This window comes from Protomyctophum bolini (assembly GCF_963924005.1).
Source record: "Protomyctophum bolini genome assembly, chromosome: 6".
NCBI classification, from domain to species: domain Eukaryota; kingdom Metazoa; phylum Chordata; class Actinopteri; order Myctophiformes; family Myctophidae; genus Protomyctophum; species Protomyctophum bolini.
In genome coordinates, this window is record NC_137867.1 from 12,808,425 (window position 1) to 12,829,105 (window position 20,681).

A 20,681-nucleotide genomic window follows, 5' to 3' on the forward strand; every position below is an offset into this window, starting at 1 on the left:
TATTTTCTCTCGGGTTGGCTTCCACGACCAATTTCTCATTGGCTCCCTGCCGTAGTGACGACCTATCGTCCTGATTGGCTGGCTCATCATATAGGCAACCACACCTTAGAGGCAACAACCCATTATCTAAACGCCATGACGCGGTGTGCACACATCACACATGGACACACATATGCCATGACATGGTGTGCACAGATGCACGCACACGCACACACACACACACACACACACACACACAATTATGCTCCGAGACTTTTTATCATCCTATCCTTGTTTTTGTCACGTCGCAGTCGTCGCACGCTAATGTTATTTGACCAAGGGAAGGGATTCTAATGTCAACTTTCAAGTACAAGACGAAAGCTAACCCAGGTAAAGTAATGCGAAGCAGACACGTGTGCGTGTGCGTGCGTGCGTGCGTGCGTGCAGCTGGTGAAATATGACTACCGGTATCGGTCATTTTGGGCTTGTTTATAACTTTTTTCCTTTTTGTATAGAAAGATCATTTGTGAGAGAAATCAAACACCATACACTGTGTTTATACCCTCAAATTATACATCTTAAAGCCAGGGACATTTCCCCCCCCCCCCCCCCCCCCCCCATCTCATCATCTCGTTCTGATGTGTTTTCAAAACAAAGTAATTCACACCAGACACAAACAAGCCTGTCTTCCGTTCTGAAGACTAAAGATTCAGGGTACTTTGTGTTGTAATCATTTCTACTGCAGTTATTAGATCAATCGACCAACACGTGTCTCAAGTGCTTTTTGCTACTTTTCATTGGTTCAATTTTTTCGAAACAACACACAGATGTAAAGGATGTTTAATAGCACTGATTTATGCAAAAAATAAAATAACAATAATAATCAGAAACCTAAAAAATGTAGTTAGGTGGTTTCCTCCCCACAGCAAATGGCTAGTGAATGGTGTTGGGTGAGACAACGTTTCCAGGAGTGGCACTGACCAAACTGCCTCTCAGCAGGACTAGTGTTCAGTAAATATTCGTATAGATAATGGACAGATACGTGGCTTCGAAGTTCCATAATTATGCTAGGCCTTTATGTGAGGTTATGTGGGGATCTGCAAATCAAGACAGCTTTACATGGGCACACAGAAGATTTAAGAACACTTTTTGGTATTTCTCTTCTGAGGGAAAGAATATGTACTGTTGAATATCATATTACGTGGTCCTATTTTGTAATTCCTTTGAGTTTATGTCTATTGTCTACAGCCTTTTTATTGGACTTTAGATCATTTGAACACCAGTACCGACGCATCAATACACAGCATATTTGTGGCTTTGTTATCTGCGTTTGTTGTTCAACACGATCGTTGACGCCATCAAGCGTGCGGATGTGTCGGAGGAAGCCGGGCTCCGCACTGAAGTGTCAATTATCATGGTAAAGCACGCCCTCGAGTGTAATATTGCGATTATACAAATTTGAGTTGCCTTAAAAAAAGAATCATGTCAACTCAATGTCATTGTAACTGTTAGACTGCTAGACTGCTAACTGCTAGCCTAGCCTCAGCTGGCTCTGCTCTGGGAGGCTCCGGGTTGAAGCACAAAAGATATTTGATTGGTTCGCACTTCTCTGCGTCATTGGAGCTACAGTTGTAGTTTTGTATCTTTGCATCTGGAAGTTGAACCCTCAACTTCAATTTGTAGCGTTGCATCTTTGTATCTTTAGTAGCAGCTACAAAATGTTCTTCATACTGTAGCTTCACGTTGCTGGCTTCCATTGACAATGAATGGTAGACTGTATCTTTGCATCTGCACATCTGAAAGCGGCATAAAAGCCCTGAACCAAACTAACTGCTAGGTCAACTGTCTCCAAATCTGCTCCCCACAGCGCACACAGGTTTTTAATTCTTATTTTGCATCGTTTGGTCAAATCTCTTGCACATTTAGGGCTATGTATATACTTGTTGTGGCCCTTCTGCTGCGGGTCTGTCTCTGCATATTTTTCCTCTGGCTGCAGCAATAACAATAGTTATATTTGTATATATCCTACCTCAGGAACCCAGAGAATTCCAAACTGGAAAGGGGTGGTCGCTCAGTGGAGGACAAGTCGCTGCCAGGAGGCATGCCCGTTTACCTCCTTCCAGCGTTAATTGTGTCTGTGTGGTAAGTGCATGCAGTGGTAAGTTACGGAGTACAATTCTGAGCTATTTTGAGTGGTGCAGCCACTCCAATGCCCAGCAATGTGTGTCCCTGGCCGATTTACATGAAGCTCACAGGCGACACGTTGTGAGCTTTAGCTTTTTTATTTTTCAAAAGATTTTATACATTTTGGAAACTTGAAATGGGACACTCTGCATAATAGATAGAGCACTTTTACTTTTGGTACTTTAAGTATATTTTGTTTTGTACCTTTACTAAAGTAAATTCTGAATATCAGACTTTTAACTGTAATGGAGTATTTCTACATTGTGGTATTGACACTCCAGTAAAATAAATCTCCAAATCATGGGATAACAAAGTTTTGGTATTGTGCATGAAAAGGCACAGGGCAATGGAGGAAAGGCTATGAAAAATTGCTAATGCCTTGTGGCAATTATGTTTGTACAGGGCTAGACTGGGAACACAAATCAGGCTGTGAATTGCCTGATTGATGTTCCATGCCTGTCTAAAATGGACATAAAAATAATAAAGTAGTTAGAGCAGGCAGCCAAAGCGTGGCAACCAGCTGATTAGTCAATCTATGAAAGTTAAATACACTAGACAATTTAGAAATGTATTTAGAAAAAATCAGCCATCAGCATCACCATCAGCCATCAGCATCCAAGGAATGTTAATATAACAGGGAGATGAACTCAACAGACAACTGTCTGTGTCTACAGTAGAACCAGTGCTGCTGTACGGAACGAGACATGGATGAAAAAAATATAATAAAATAAACTTTTCAATCTGAAGTAAGCTAAATAAGTAATATAATCAATGTTTTCAGTGAGGTCCTAATGTAGGGTCTATACTTTACAGTACATGACCTGACACTTCCTCAAGTGTGTGTGTGTGTGTGTGTGTGTGTGTGTGTGTGTGTGTGTGTGTGTGTGTGTGTGTGTGTGTGTGTGTGTGTGTGTGCGTGTGTGTGTGTGCGTGTGTGTGTGTGTGTGTGTGTGTGTGTGTGTGTGTGTGTGTGTGTGTGTGTGTGTGTGTGTGTGTGTGTGCGTGTGTGTGTATGCACTGTGCAATGTGTACTGTATTTGTGCCATTTTTTAGAATGTAGTTCCACAAGCTATGAACATTTATCTGAACGAAACAGCAAGATCTGTTTAATAATTACAATAATTAATGTAATAATTCATTGGTCACGGTAACAAAACATTTTTGGCCATCCGTCCTTCACACACTGATGGAGACTGGACGGCTCCAAAATGTTTTGTGGCGTGACAAATTAATTATAAAATTAAGTAAACATATATTCTTTTATGTAACCTTTTCTTCACATACATATTTATAGACCTCTACGATAACACACCAATAAACACGACTTTGCCTTGCCTTAATATAGGATGGACAGCTATGAAGGATATTTTCCTAAATCACGAAGTCACAGTCGGTTAAACGGCCTAACTTTAAACTGACATTTTACACTTAATACATCTGAACGTATTTAGTGCCAGTCTTTGGGGAAACAAATCCTCGAAGATTTTTCCCACAGTCTTTTGTAAGGATTTGTTTTGACTTATATTACTATAAAGTAATTTCATAACAGTGAGTCTACAGTAGGAAATAATTTGCAACAGATATTCTCTTCCAAGACCACAGCCATGTGCTAGTGTGGATAAGAAGTCTATTGAGATGCAAAGGAGAACTTAAGGATTAGCATCTACAAAATATTTGATCTGGAGATGTGGTGACAACTCAAGATCTAGATCTGGTTGGTTTAATTGTTTTACCACTTGGAGGTCTCTGGGGGAAATAATTATATGGTTGATATACTGTATACCACACAGAAAATCCCTGTCTCAAGAACAATGGCACCATTTTGTTCTCAACGGAATCAAAGTGAATTGCTTGGAGTGAAGGGAAATGTGAAACATTGATGAAGTCTGATACAAGTTGTGCATACTGTAGTTTACTGGAGATACAATTATCTACGTATGCATACAAAGTGCACAATGTCACAGAACGTGACATTGGTACTTTTCACACCACATATTTCACACTATTTCACACTCCATCCAACAGACTACTACTGTACATCAGTATGTCACAGACATAACATTCCCATACAGTATATGGAGACCACTTGAAACTGAAAATCTAGATGTGAAGCTGTGAACATCTAGTATCTGCAACTATACAAAATATTATCTTTAAATTAAAAAAATAACATGTTTTTAAAACAACCGAACACTGTCTCATAAAAGTCGTTATTGTGACTTTATACATTGTCAGATACTTGCATGTGTCATTATATTATCATCACTTTACCCAAATCCAAATCAAGTGGAGTTAGGAGGAGAGTCTATTTTTCTGTTTATTAATTGTTTTAAGGCATTATGTATTTATTTTAATATAAAATACTTTGTGAGCTCCCTCTGTGCTATATAAATGAAATGGACTGACTTACTTTCAGTGTGAGACAACCCTTGCGTGACTGTTGTTAAAACCGAGGAGGGACGTGTCCTCTAAGATGCTTACTCATCTGAGCTCAGGGCTGCTGCTGATCATTTGGGTAACCTACTCATGATATGTTTGTGCTCAGAGTATCAGAGATGAGACCCCCTTCGGTGTACTGACTGATTTGCCAACTTGGTGATGTTGCTATGAATTAAGACATTAGGAATTATATAAGCATCAACACATTCATTAACATCAATGAACACAGACTAAAGGCATACACAGAGTACATGTCACCGTGCTCACAGACTACAACAAATAGTCATAGAACACCAGCACAACTAACACAATTAATCTGTTGCCCAATCAGCCCTGAGATATTTCTCATTCTTGTCACCCAAATGCAGAATAAATGTTGCCCAAGTAATGTTTTAAGTCATTCTAACAACGTGCCCATTCGATGTTTGCACTCTCAGTTTGTCTCAGGTTTAGGTATGAGAATGTGACAGTGACTCCAATGACTGCGGTGTACTGTAATAATGTCTACATGACACAGTGAGAGGTAAATAGATAATGCCTTCTCATTTAAGATGAGAAGGCAACCGCATCTGTGACTGCTTTGGCTTTCCTGGGCCAGTGTGAGCTGGATCGGCCCTCGTTAGGGCAATGCAACAAAGATCTCTCAGAGACATCCACCTCAGTCATCCCTATAAGCCTGCCTCACGTATTATCAAAGTGTTCACAAACAGCTGGGACAAGTCGATCCCTTCCCGAGATGGATGGCGGCTAAATACAGCAAAGGACACGACGCTCTCAGGAAGGTGGCGTGTGGGCCACATGCTGGCGGAATCCAATAAGCTATGTTAAAACAGTACTAGTAAAGCAATCTAACTAACAGAACCCAATGAGTCAGCTACTCCACGTAACATTACAGTGGGTCTTCGGAACAACGAGGACCCAAACATGAAACCAATGCATGCTAATTGAATGAGCTACACGGATTCAGGTGGAGTCATAAGTTGCCCTTGTACTTCACATACTCAGGGCAGAAATAGTGCCGCTACAGTACAGTCAAGGGCAGGCTTTAGTGACACAACACTACAGGCCCCCACAGAGAGCTTGTGTGGCATGTACTGTACAGTATGTGTGTACAGGGAAGTGGGGTTTCGTTTTTTGAAACATGAGAGAGAACTACACAGGGGATTGTAGCCATAACATCCCACACCAAGAGGCTCCTTCTGAAGTGGAGAGTGAAGCGTGAGAGACACACACACAGACCGACTACCTCAGTTACGCTGCATGCGTTTCGTCCCTGACTCCACTAGCAGTTATTCATTTTGGCCTGTGGAGTGGTGGTGACATGACTGGTGACATTTCTGCCAGTGTCTTAACTGTTACAGCCTGTCTGTCAGTGAGGCGGAAAGTTGTTAAGACAGGAGGGAAGAAAATAAAGAAATAAACTGAATTTGCATACACAAAGCTAAATACCCAATCCGGAAGTAATATATTAATGACACACACTTTGTTGAGGTACAGAGCATGAACTTAGAACAAATGTCTCAAGACTCTCAACTCATTTGAACTGAAAATGCAGGTCAGTCTCTCATTATGACAGTGACTGTGTCATAATTATGATGCATAATCTCCAAAACATTGTGATGTTACCATTTACAGATGTCTGTCACAGCAAATTAAATGATGTCTAGCAAGATCCATTTATTGTCTGGAGTTGCATAATTAAAACAATGGAATCATTATCCTTGTTTTGGAAGGGCTAATAGAGAGGTCCCCAGAAAGACTACACCATGGGTCTTAAACAGGGGGTCCGGGACCCCTAGGCAGTCAGAGTTACTACTGGGGGGCCATCTTTGTGATAGGAACTTTAATTTCCATGAAACTATACGAAATCATATACTGTATGTGTGTTTACAGTATATACTATGTAGTGGGCTCCTTGCTTCATCTCGTTCTCAAATATAGAAATAAAATCTGTACAGCCTTATGTGTCCATGAGGAAATGTAGCACATCCTTTGCTTTATGATCCTGACCCTTTATTTGTCCAGGGTGGTGTTTCGGAAGAGCTACATCTTAAAACGACCTTAAATCAGTGCCTGTGGGAGTTCTGTGTGATGGCCGCCTCAAGGGGCAGATGCTGGGTCAGGACTCTCAGGAGTCTTATTGTTTCCTGGTAAAAACCTATACTTAAAATTGTTAACGCGTGTGCCTCCAAACCTTGCATTGACCGGCTTAGTGTCATAATTGTTTTTATTTTAATTTGATTAAAAACAAAATGTATATGAATAGGGAGCTACTGCACAGGCTCCACCCGTGCCGGGTGTGTTTGTGTCACTTTCAGATACACGTGTGTGATTTGTGGACAAAGAAGCGATCTGATGTTGTACAAACATGGACTTTGGAAATCACTTTCAAATTGTTTGTTATTAAATGATGCATTATGACTTGCGCATGCTGCAGGTAATTATTTGAATGCGTTGCGCACAGAGAGAGAATGTGGACACACTATACGAGCAGATGCGAGCATGTCTGTAAACAATACAACTAACTTTCTGGGTGCACGACTCCAAATTGCTCACCAAAAGCAGAGTAATGCCAGCAGTCATGGAATAGTCAGAGTCAGAATCAACTTGTATTGTCACATCACAAGTTTACAGGTGAAAATCTATTATGTTTTTTGCATGTTTTCCATCATTTCGTAGTTTTCGTGACAGGGCAGACGGAGGTAGAGAGAGCAGGAGAGAAAAGAGGATAGAAACAGGTTAAAGGTAGGCTTCCAGGTGGGCTAGGGTTAGGGCCATTATCACAGCCACGTATAGTATCGTGCACACACAGTATGGCCAGTGTTGTTCAAGTTACTTTTAAAAAGTAATTAGCTTAAAATAAAGGTTTAAAAAAAAGTATATACATATAAGGTTTTACAATTCAGACACATTGTTTTCAAGGAAAAGATATTCCCTAATGCCACTGGTCCATTTGTGGCTTGTTTTAAGCTCTACTCTAAAACACAGGAATAGAACACTATATGCCAATAGTACAATATCCAAAATCACAGACAATATCCAGTCTAATGATATGGATATAATACTGATGCCCTGCCCATGCACAGACAGGCCTAAAGTAATTACCGTGTATTACCCTATGTTGACCAATCATGACGTTATGCCCTGTGGAAGCCACTTTCTCTCTCTCATGTGGAATGCGTTTCATTCTGGGAGCAAACTCAGCGCACCATGTCAGTTTACATGACAGACTCCGCACCGGCAAAAGAAGGAGACTTTTGGATTACATTACGTAACGTGGGTAACTACTAACTCACCCACTGAAAACACAGTAACTATAATGGCATTACTGAATGGGAAAATGTAAAGAGTTACGTTACAAGTTACAGCAAAAAGTAGTTTCCCTATGTAAAGTAACTTAATGTAAGGGCGTTAGTTCCAACACCGAGTATGGCACGAGCAGTACAGACATCACTTCCTGCCAGGGACAGTAGATGCCAAGCGGACAGAAGAAGCACTGTGTTGCAAATACAGTAAAATAAAACGAACATCACTTTATGCTACAGTACACGCAATGCCAAGCATGTGTGGTTGGCTTACACTACAAGCTACAAAAACAGATAATTATATTAGCATCTTGCGTGTGAGAGTGAGTGTGAGTGTGTGTGTGTGTGTGTGCGTGTGCGTGTGCGTGTGCGCGTGCATGTTGTGACTCTGTTGAGTTACTTCATTTCTTTGCAAAGACGTCACTCCACATTATGTAAGCACATGTGCATGAGCGCACGCAAATAATAGTATAAGCACGCTGCGCCTGCGCTTCTCAATCTCAACACTTTGCTTGCGCAATACTACAGGGCACACAACCACACAGCATTACTTCCAAATGATTTTACTTATATTAAAAACAAAACACTAAATGGCCATATAACATAATTACTTTTGAAACATTAATATGTCATGCATTTAATCATCATCGCCATTAAGTAGTGGTGGAAAGTAACTAGGTACATTTACATGTACTTAAGTACTGTACTTAAGTAACATTTTGAGGTATTTGTACTTTACTTGAGTATTCAATACTTTTACTTCTACTCCACTACATCTCAGAGGCAAATATTGTACTTTAACTCCACTACTATTATTAGAAAACTTACTAGTTACTTTGATTGATTATTATTACAAAACATATATTAGCCACTTCAGCCCTAAAGTATATACATGTTGTGCACGACACCAGCGCACAGCTAAGAATGATCCTTTAACAATCACCGCCAGGATTCATTAATTAATTCACCTCGTATTGCCAGGGATGTTCCCCGTTCAACCCTTATTTTGAAGAGCCAAAATCTGTGTCCGGATGTTATGTTGTTTAACTAGTGTGTGTATTGTCGCATATCACTTCCGGTGCTGCGATGAGAGCAGCCATGATGGCGAGGAATGGATCACAGTGTCGGTTATTATGGATCTTGGAATAAACCTTGTTTTGACCAGAAATGCCATCTGGGACAAGGAATTGAAAGAAACAGAGAGTGGGCAATCCAAGATGGCGCGCCACGGCGTTGACAACATCAGCCTAGCAACCCAATGCTAACGTGAGTAGCATTACGACTTGATCGATCAAAACCACTATAAAAGACCAATTGGCGTAGATCCCCACCAATGGGCGATGGGTCAGATTAATTCAATTGGCCATTCAATTATGTAGGGAAAAAAACATTCTTGTCAATCTGGATTATACAGGGCAACTCATTTAGACCACTACTGCTCATTAACCTCAGCTATTTACACACCGTATACCTAGAATAACGTTTGCAATGCAAAGTAAACAGTGCATGTCATGCAGGAAATAAATCTAGACTCGGACACAGCATATGTTTGAATGACATGAGATTCATAAAACCCGATCCTAGTTATGCAAAACGATTATGTCAGAATTCAGCTGCGGACCAGCCTGCTGCTGATCATTCTATGTATTCCAAAACACCTGACCAAAAAGGGTCTGGATTCTGTGTTCTAGAGCCCAAACCCTAGCTATTCTGTGTACCATTTACTGGCAGCGGAGCAGAGAACATCTTGGGAGCACATGCCCTTCGAGTTCCTCTCAAGTCGAACCCTAACCTTGTCATACCAGATGAACTCATCATGAAGAGGGAGCCAAGATGGAAGAAATCAGGCTGTAGGACTAGATGGCATACATTTCAAGTACCAAACAACTTGTGTTACACATACTATACAGTGTATATATAATATGGCTTTGTCCTGTTGAGTCAAGGACTTAAGAGACAGCCTGTTGTGGAAAGAATGTGGGGAAGACTTGATCAATTGTTGTGAGTTTATTATGTGTTCACTGGATGTTATTGTGACTGTAGGTTGCAGTTTACTATGTCAGTCAGCCTGTCCGTGCGTCACGCCTCGTGACCCACTCCATATATGGCCAATACAGAATTAATTCCACATGTTCATCTGACCTCATCTGACCTCATCAAACCCTGAACACTAAAGACACTGCCCCCGCTGCCACCCTTAGAGATCTCCATATATTGATCTGAACTCATCAAACCCTGTACACTCATCCTTTTGGGGGCGAGGTCGCTTCTTCTTCTCCCCTCAGGGCGTCTTACTGGTAAGGATACATTTGTGCGACTGTAAAGACGAAACCGAAGTGCAGAGGATGCTTCACTTCTGCTTCAATGCTTACTCATGATCAGAGCTTCCGTTCTCTGTATGACAGAAGCATTTGAAATGGCGAGAGGCAACAGTCTGGCAACGCGAGACTAATATATCATTGATCAACTGTTGTGAGCTTAATGTGTTCGCTAAACGTTGATCCCATAGTAGACCAATAAGACGCTAGGGTTCAAGTGGAAAATAATCACCAAGCAATGATCCCTACAGGCTATGGAGCAGAACTAGCCAATTCAGGCAACAATCTGTCCATCTAATATGGGATCTATATTACTATCGGTAACTAGCCAATTACAATATTCCTCTCTCTCTCTGGCTTATGACATATGGGACAGTTAAGGCCTATTCATAGTCTGGATTTTCGGTGATGAGGTGAGCTGAAATAACGTTGAGCGGTGGTGAGTAAAAACAGAGAGAAGCGGTGGCGGTGGTTTGCTCTTCACCGCGGCTCGTGACGTCATGTTGTAGTTCGGTGGTCACCTAACCACCGAAAATCCAGACTATGTATGAGCCTTTTGTTCCTCCATTTTGTTTACCCTATACACGAATGACTGTGTCAGCTCACAGCCCAATCAGTGTGTAGTCAAGTTCTCTGACGACAATGTTAACCTTAGACTACTCACAAGTGAAGGCAACACCAGTAGCCATATACAACTGGAGTGGACAGGTTTGTAAACTGGTGTGATGAACATCACTTACAAGTTAATGTAAGGAAAACCGAGGAGATTGCAGTGGATCCCAGGTCTATAGGTGACCACACAACGATCACCATACATGGTCATGATATCAAACAGGTCACCTCAGTGGCGACAATATCGACGGTGCAACCGGTGCAATGCACCGAGGCCCAGCGCCCCCAAGGGGCCCATGAAGGGGGCAGAAGAGGAAGACCTTTTCCGTGTTGCATAACAGTGACATCACTGTCCACTCCTTCTTGGTATCTTTACCACCTTGACCTCAACGTGTGTGTGTCTGTGTTCATGCAGCGCTGCCTGTCAGCAGCACAACAAGCTCAGCTCAGCTGTAGCCTATTCTGTCACGTTCCGTCGCGCTAATGAAACTCTAGATGGGATTATGTCATGTCAGCACTATCAGAAGATGTAACCCAAGTAATCTGTCACTCTGCAAGTTTAACTAACGTTTTTTACATCCAAAGTCATCTCTGATAGGCTGCAGCCCTGCAGTCCTACAGATACAGATTGATTGAAAGTGAAACATGCAAATTCATTGAATATTTTACTATCAGATCGCTTAGGTACAGTTCAAAGACGCATTTGGTACAATGAAGCGCATATGAGCTGGCACTCCCATGTGACAACTATGTGTGCAAAAGTACACCAGCGCCTTCATTTTCTCCGTAGGCTCAGACTTTTTGGTGTAGAAACATAATGCTGATATTCTCTAGAGCTAGTATAGAGTCAATTCTAAGGTATGGTATCACGAGTTGGTTTGGAAACCTAACTGTAAAATTAAAATCTGAGATCCTTAGATTAGCCAAAAATGGCAGGGAAGATCATGGGTATGTCTACACCTCTGATCACCCGCCTGGTCATCTTTGAGCAGGCCACCATTGGACAGTTTAAGAAAATTGTGTCTGACCCCTCCCATGTACTATATATCGGCTAATGCCATCAGGTAGGAGGTACACGTCCATGCGTGCAAGTATAATAGGTACAAGCATTCCTTTGTCCCTCTGTCAATCACACTCCTTAACAGAGTCCTTGCAGAGGGCAGACAGGGTAGTGGTCGAAGGGTTTGAGGTGGTGTTCTTCCCCTCTTTTGCACTAGATATGGTGGTGTGTGGTATTTAATTTTTAATGTTGTACGGGTCACATGTGTGCCTTTGTTGTCTTGTATTGTGTATCGTTTTGTATTGTATCTGTATCTGTATGCTGCAGTTGTCTTGTCTCCGAGTCCTTGATTATGCCCTAACATGCACAAACACCCATATATGGAGATCACCGTTGTAAGGCTACAGTTTGTGAAGTCATACCAGAGGTGGGGAAAGGAGAGAGGGGGAGGGAGATTGTGTGTGACATCAGACCAGAGCTCGAGGAGACAGACAGAGAGAGAGAGAGAGAGAATCATCATCACCTTTAGTCGTCTATATATTATGACGTTTCAGTCTTCAGCATGCACATACCTGCTAGGCTGCTACTGGGTGAATCACTGTGTGGGTGCCACTGCCAACTGACAAGAAGATGAGTATATTTCCAGTCAAATAGCCGCCCACTACCTAATAACAGCCCAGGGTCTGAAACCATTTTGCGTAATAAACGCCTCGTCCAAATAACCGCCCTCATCCGTATAAACGACCATGGGCCATTATTTGCAAACTTAGTCAGCCTCATTTATATTTTGTTGAATGACAGTGCGCCGAAAATAAGAAGATCTACAAGCTCCAAGTGTCGCATCCACTGCGAAAACAAATAATATAATATGACATGAGCAAATATATGAGTATATGACAGCCTTTTCACATGTTTATAGGCTACTATACTACACAGGTGCAGCTACCACATAACGAATTACATCATGCCAGTCTGTTTGCCGAATCTGGGTCAGATCAATTAACTGCAGAGCGGAGCTGCTCTCAGCCTCTCACTCGGCTGTCTCGGCAGCACACTGACCGACTGACGAGCTCTCCTTAAAGTTTAAACAATAACCATAATTTGACATTATGATCAGGTGGTTGGATTAATTATTCAAACCGACCAGCAATGACTACAACTCAAGGTAACTACGAGTGATCATCCAGTGGGTTTCAATACTGGATGTGATTTGTCTGTGGCGACGCTTTTCCATCAAAGTCACACAAACTTTGACCTTTTTTCATACCTTTTTTGTAAAGTAAAAAATGCTCGACAGGAACAGCAACCACACACACACACACACACACACACACACACACACACACACACACACACACACACACACACACACACTATATTGCTGAAAATAAGCACTTGTGCTCAGCTACCCTACCCTGGGTAAACAAAAATAATAATAATTAAACAACAATTAGGAAGAAAGCCCAAATAAGCAACGTACACTTTAGAAACAAGCCCTAAAAGAACTGCAACCATACCAATATTTACGAGCAACTTCACAGAAAAGCAAGCCCAACGTTGCTTATAAGCAGACATGACGACAACACTGACTTGGAAGACTCAAGCGTACTGCTTCCAACTACCTGGTTTGGCGTCCGCGCAGCAGGCTTGTCCTGGTGATTGGCCAGGATGAGGAAGGGCAGCGTGCACAGCTGCGGGTGCTGCAGGGCCGAGTGGAGCTCGTTGCGCGCGGCCTCAAGGTCTTCATCTGAAGACGCGCTGTCCAGGACGAAGACCACACCCTGCGACCCCTGGTAGTAACGGCTCCAGTACTTCTTGATGTTGTCGGCTCCTGCAGCAAGACGAGGCAAGTGGAGGTAAAAAAAAAAGATAACACTTCTCTCTCTGTTAATAGTGACTAGACCAGTGGTTCCCAAACTTTTTTACATCAAGAACCACCACATTGACACCAATTAGCCCGCGGACCCCCATGTGAAAAGATGCCAGGGACCCCCATAAGAGAAGACTTTTACGGCTCTAGCAGTGATTCTCAGCCGTTTTAATTTCAAGGATCCCTATAGTTTGACACGCATTAGGCTACGGACCCCCATTTAATGGCAATTCTATCTCTGGGACCCCCAATTTATATTGTAAAATCAACGTTAATTTAACTCTGAGAGTGTACACATGTGTTTGTACACTCTCAGAGTTATAGTCCCCCAAGGACCCCTGGGGGTCCCCAGACCCCACTTTGGGAACCACTGGACTAGACTAAGGTATTTCCACTTCATCCACCATGAATGAACTGGTATTCATTCAAATTTGTGCATTGAATAAAACATGGATTGTAGTCTACTAGTCTGCTGAAAACACTAAACCAAACAATTTAACAATTATGTATTTGTATGTATTCTTACTGACATCACACACAATCAATTTAATTGTACCCGAAAATAACTCAGGGTTTTACTTTTATTGTATAATAGTTGCTTCTCCAAAATGTATTTTTTTTAATGCTTTGTATGTAGTAGTTGCTTCTCAATTTTATTTTTGTATTATTGTGTTCGCTTCCTGCGTTCGCGCGTTTTACTTGTTATTATAATAATTACTACAGTATACGCTCTAGGTGAGCCACAGGGTCACCCCTCCAAGTGGAAATTCTGGATTGAAAAACAATTGTGGCACATAAGTATCATATGATCATTCGCAATTCAACCAATTCACAAGGTATATAAACAAAACAACAGAGTTTCCCTTTGTTTTCAGTCAAACCAAAAAACCACTGGATTTTTACAGTGTGAAGCTTCAACTGCCACTTTGCACGCCAAACATCTCAGCAGCTCCCCAAGCCACTGTTACAACACAAAAGACCTTGTATATCTTCAAAGTAGGAACAGTAACCCTTTGAATTATTCAAGCACAGTCCGGGATTATTTTCTATTCCCCACAGTGAATGTGGGATACAAATACTGTCCCCTCCCCCCCGTTCGATTTATAGTGAACAACATATGGTTCCTTTTTCTGTGAGGTAATTTGGGGCAAGCACATCCGCTCACCAAGGTTCAGTGAGCCACAACTTTATTTGTTAGTGTAAGTAATTTGAGGAAGAGACCTACATGCTCACAAAGTGAGTCATTCCTGTCCTCCTTGACACCCCCACCCCCCGATCCATGCCGTTTCCCTTTCACTGACAGTGTGGGCAAGGCCTGGGGGATGGAAGAGAGGCTCTTTATGAAAGACAACTAAAAAGCAGACTGGGATAAAATAAAATACAAATACAAATAAATACAAATAAAATGTCATTCCAATTATGAAACATCTCTGAGAACTGTCATGAGAAGTCAGCTTAGTCCTCTGGTTCCGTCACTAAACTGAATAAAATGAAACCAGATGTCTGAGAGATGCACCTCTGGGCACAAACACGTGTTCAACAAACGTCCCTTTAAGAGGCATGGCCATAGTTCTCATCACTACTGGAATTTATTGTCAGAAGTTTCCTTTGGGATCAATAAAGTATCTATCCATCTCGTGTCGAGCCCTCGTGTTTATTCCAGTTGAAGTGAGTAATACATTTGTTTTGACAATGCCACTACTACGCTACATAGCGCACGCACAGTACACGCACGGATTACGTTTTGTAATTATTATTGTGAAATTGTCTTGCTAATTACCGCTACAATATCACTTGGTGAGTGATATTGTCCAGCCCCCCTGCTGTCAGCTCAGCAGAGCGCACCTGCAGTTCACTTGCTCTCTCTAATGTCAGACATGTAGACAGTATTGCAGCGGCAAAACGCTGTGTTACTTAATTCATAGATTCATCTTTGTGGTCAAATGTATTTATAAGCACCGGTAACAGCCAAATGCAGAGCAAAAAAGAAAAAGAAAAAACAGGTTACTAAGAAAATAAATCAAACTGAATATTTGAGGGAGAGTCATAGGACGTGACGACAGGAGAAGGGAGAGAAAGTTTGACAGACAAGCAGCAAGTGCATTGTGAAAATAATAATACTCATAGCAGATATTTCATCCTCATGCAATCAGAAATTCAGAATGAAGTTTAAAAAAATATATATATGGCTCTCCATTTACTGATTTACCCATGATATGGATTATGGAATAGGCCTAGATGTGTTTTTCTCTATTACGGGGGTAATTCTTGATATTGGGCCAGTGATTACAATGGTGGGGCCAGTAATCTTGATTTTCCACTGCAATGGCAAATTTCCCTTAACACAATGAGCGCCGGGATTTCTTTCAAAATAGGAGCAAATATGGCAGCTTTTACTCTGAAAGCGGCATTACCTCACGATGTCACAAGTCTTTCTAGAAGTGTTAATATTCCAAACGAGAGGCTTGAATGAAGACAGAAGTATGCCCATCTGGTTGAAACCATGGAGAGCTCCCAAGATTAGGAGATACGAGGCATTCTTTCTGCGCCGTAAACAAGGAAGTGAACGGCAGTGCGCATGCGCGAAACAGCAAGGAGTATGGTGCAGAAGGAGAGGCCAACTATACACACTAATAACTAAACCTAGCCCAATGGTAAATTCGGGCCTGCTGCAGGGTTTTTCATGGGTCAGTATTTGTACCCGTCCTATTAATTATCTACATGCTAGCCCTCATTCCACTGCTATGCTGATGACACCCAACTGAATGAGACCGCCTTAAAACTCAATTGTTCTGCTGGACTCTCCATTAGGATCTCGGGCAGGATTGTTTTGGAAGCTCTAAGTCTACTGCACGCACGGCTCCCAATGAGAATGTGAAAACAACACATCACACCCCACCCTACGTTCACTACACTCCCCTGACTCCCCATCTCCTCCAGCCCTCGTCCTGACTTTTCCACAAAATGCCCCTTAAACTCCAACCTCAGATGTTTATCCCTTAAATCTTGTGCATAATATGTTCTAAACTTCTCCATACTCCACTGGACTAAACTCTACACAACCAGAGACATCTTTCCTCTGCTAGTCCCGAATGGACTGAAATTCTAAGGACATGCCAGAGTCTGGATTTGGAAAACTTCCGTGTGTAGAAGAGACCTCTCTTGAACTGCTAAGCGGTTAACCACAGCATTTACCCATTATTGTATTTTATTGAGTTCGGAATAGATTCCATATCAAAGGCAAATGTGTTACAAATATAACTGCCGTGACAGTGAAGCAACACTATCCCTGCTACATACTCTTACTTCAGCAGTGTACTTGTTTTTCACCCAGTGTCAAATATGTAATTTAATCCTGGGTGCTACACTTCCTCTACCAACCTGGGGGGGGGGGGGGGGGGGGGGGCAGCAGACTGACTTCATGCCTGAGGAGTCCAAGCTGCTTCTTTTCACCTGACAGGGGAGAGTTTCCCCGGCCTGACCTAGGGCGTGGAAGGAACACGTTATTCCGAACAGTTCCTTTCCCCTCCATCAGGCGCCCCGGCTGGCCAGGGAGAGGTAGTTTAGAGACCAGGATTGCTGCATGTTTTTTGTGAGGGTACCTACCCTACACAGGGTACACAGGTACACAGGGAGAACATGCAAACTCCACACAGAAAGACCCTTTCGTCAACTCCGCCTCGGTTATGGGCACTGGTGACACGGAGGAGAGAACACGCCTGAGCGCCCACAAGCGTCCCCAGCAGGAATCGAAACCAGGACCTTCTAGCTGTGAGGCCGTGCCCCCTGTGTAAATAATTCTGATACTAAATTTAACATACATGGTATCTACTAGGGAATAGGGATGCACAGGTTAACGGACCACATGACCACAGCGTTTCCCCCTCTCTGCCCTCAGCTTCCGGTCTCTTCACTATCCTATCTACAAAAACTAAATGTATCTTTCCCCTGCTGTTCACCTATTTCTGAACTACCACTTTGCCTACTTCATGCTTGTATGAATGTTTTTTTCTATGTGAAAATGTGGCCCTATTTCTTTCCAAAGTCAAGCTCATGATGTACTTATAGATATCGTATATTGTATTGATATTTCATACTGTAGTAACCATGTGTCTGGTACATCTTTCCTAGTCCCAGAATAATGGTGCTACCTGCTGAGCATGCATGTTATCTCCTTTTTTTCTGTATCTGCCCTGTGTTTCTTGGGATCAATAAAAGGTCGGTCGGTCAGTCAGTCAGTCAGTCAGTATACAATGTACAGAATCTTGACACAAATTATCACCCAAATACCAAAAAATAGGATTTAAAAAAATTGAACGCTTACTCATTTCACGAGTAATGCTTACGCGTTTAACGCGTAAGCATTAAATAAATGTAATTCCTATTTTTTTTGCTGATGCGCAACCTCTTTTTCTCATTTGATCACCCAGACACATTATTAATGTACTACAAAGGGTACTGTATGTCTATACTGTATGAGAAAAACTACTGAATGTTTTTTTCAGTATTGTCCTCTTCCGTGGCAACTGTGGTTGCTTTATTTGCCTTCATGTTTTTCGTCGTTTCTCAAAAAAAAGGTAATTGCCAAGCAGCGATGAAGTGTGAGGCTGCCAAGTGTCTAAACATCACACAATGCTTCCATGACATTTACCCCTCTTCTATCACACAATGCTTCCATGACCTTTACCATTTACCCCTCTTCTTTCCTTCCTTCCTTCCTTCCTCCCTCCCCCCCCCCGCCCCCCACACTCACAGTCCTCACACCTCCCATTGGAGTGGAAAGTTATCAGACAAAGTGGCACTTGAGAGATTGCCTGGGAAGTTTCTCTCATCTTTGCCTGGAAATCGGACGGAATGTCAGTCATGTTCCAGTGGATCTCACTGGCAGCGTCTGCCACCTATTGGCCTAGAAGAGGAGGAGGATTTCTAAACGTCTGCTCTACTGCATACTGCTACTTATTGTTAATTAACCACTTAAGCCCCATTTAAAAATATATATATGTTTTGTTTTTGTTAGACAATTTTATAAATGTTTTGCCAATATGAAAAAAAGAGGATATCAGGTTGAAAGTGGTTCAATCAATCATGCACATCAGACTAGAGCCAACTAGTGATTAATGTAATTCATCCATTTCCTCTTACTTCAAAGTTTCGTCCTTGCTTTCGCCATGACATATGTTTTAACCTTGTGCACTCAAACGACCTATACAGTACATAATGTACAGTACAGTGAAAGAGGATGATACTCATTCATCCTCTCTTCCACTGATTCATTCATGGATTGTACTCTGTGATTGGCTAATCCAGAGGTTCATTCGTGGATTGTACTCTGTGATTGGCTAATCCAGAGGTTCCTAAACGTATTTGGTGTGTCTCCCGGGACCCAAACTTGCAAAATTAGTAAATTACATTATCAATTAATCGCCTATTAAGCACTTTTTCATGAATTGTGAAAATAGCCAATCTACAAACTCACAATGGCTGCACTGCAGGATGCAGAGATTTGGAGTTCTCCTTCCTATTCCCCCCACCCCATTACATTTTTAAGGGACCAAGCCCGAAGGGCCTATGGTCCATTTTTGTATTTGTCTGTTTTTTCTTCTTCTTCCACCAAAAATTGCAGTTCTGGCTTAAAAGGTAGTGCAAGTGATTTTCTTTGGTTAAAATACGGGTTAAAACGCTCTATATTGCGATAGTACTCATGGCTACATGAGTGTTTGTTCAGTAACAGGAGTCTCCATGTCTCTTCTTCAGAAACTGAAACTGAAACTAGGATACCAATTTCATCCAATCAGGATAGAGAACACAGTCAGGATACAGATTATATAAGTGATGTTGTAAGTGATGACAAAGACATGAGCAGATAAAATTGGAACACTATACTAAAACTCAAACTCAAGTAGGCTGACACTGGCTGAACATTTGTAAAAAATAAAATAAAATAATATAGCTGCAAGCAGCGATAACAGGCACTTTGAACAGGCATAACTCATGCCTCGTCTGTCTGTATATCTGTATGTGTATGTTTGGGGTACGAACAGCTGCAATTCCACTGGGTGACCTAAATGGCACTGTTGAGCAGCCTAAAAGGGTCATTCACACTGAGCACTATATATATAACTATAACTGCAGCCAGCCAGCAGTGTTGTTGAGCAGCCTGCACCGCTCAGTTCACACATGTGTGATTTTTCTTATTGCTTGGCCCCGTCTTATCGCTGCTTGAAGCTATATATATATTATAATTTTTTGTCCTTTTTTTTGTTTTACTGGATATTTAGTCGACCCATGAGCCCTATGGGCCCTATATGTTTGTGAAACACTGGGCTAATTCATCCATTGTGTTGGCTTTGACCATGAAGTACGAATTGAATCAAGCCAGACTCAGAAATATCCACAAATATATGTTACATTAACATGAAATTTCCATTACATGAACAAAGGCGATTTGGACAAACATACAGTAATTGCCTTCATTCAATGCAAAATGTCAGAAAGTTCCACAGATTACCGATATCTCAACGTTCACAGTTTAGATTGGAGTACACTTAAATTAGTTTAGAGTTGCATGCCAAAAATAGCAGATTTACACGCTTATACCACTTAAAACTGAAACTGAAACATGGGTGGGCTCTATACTTGGTCTGCTCTCATTTCTTTGGCAGACATAGCAGATCTACAAGTTCCGTCAAATCCATCCATCAAATGCGATGTGTTATGAGCTTGAAAATCGTCTATTTCTGACGAATGTTCCCCCCCGAACAGGGGCCATTAGGGTTCAAGTGGATAAACCATATGTGTGCATATTGAGCTCCTGCAGTGCATGGAGACCCATGCCGTGAGCCGAACCCACATTAACCCTAGTGCACCTATTTTGAGCAAAAGTTAAAAGAATTTCAACGTTATTAAACATTTTTCTTTCTTTGAAATTCGATGCATCATGTTGTGAGCTTTATAGAACTGGCATTTTTACTCTT

General features: G+C 41.8%; 1 protein-coding gene across 1 annotated transcript in view; it reads right to left on the reverse strand.

Moving 5' to 3' along the window:
- LOC308316407 (ADP-ribosylation factor-like protein 15) overlaps positions 1–20,681 on the reverse strand; it is a 157,041-nt gene that overhangs the window by 56,756 nt on the left and 79,604 nt on the right. The window contains exon 4 of the mRNA XM_080765019.1: positions 13,460–13,668. Within this exon, the coding sequence (XP_080621145.1) occupies positions 13,460–13,668 (209 nt within the window). The remainder of the gene's footprint in view (positions 1–13,459; positions 13,669–20,681) is intronic.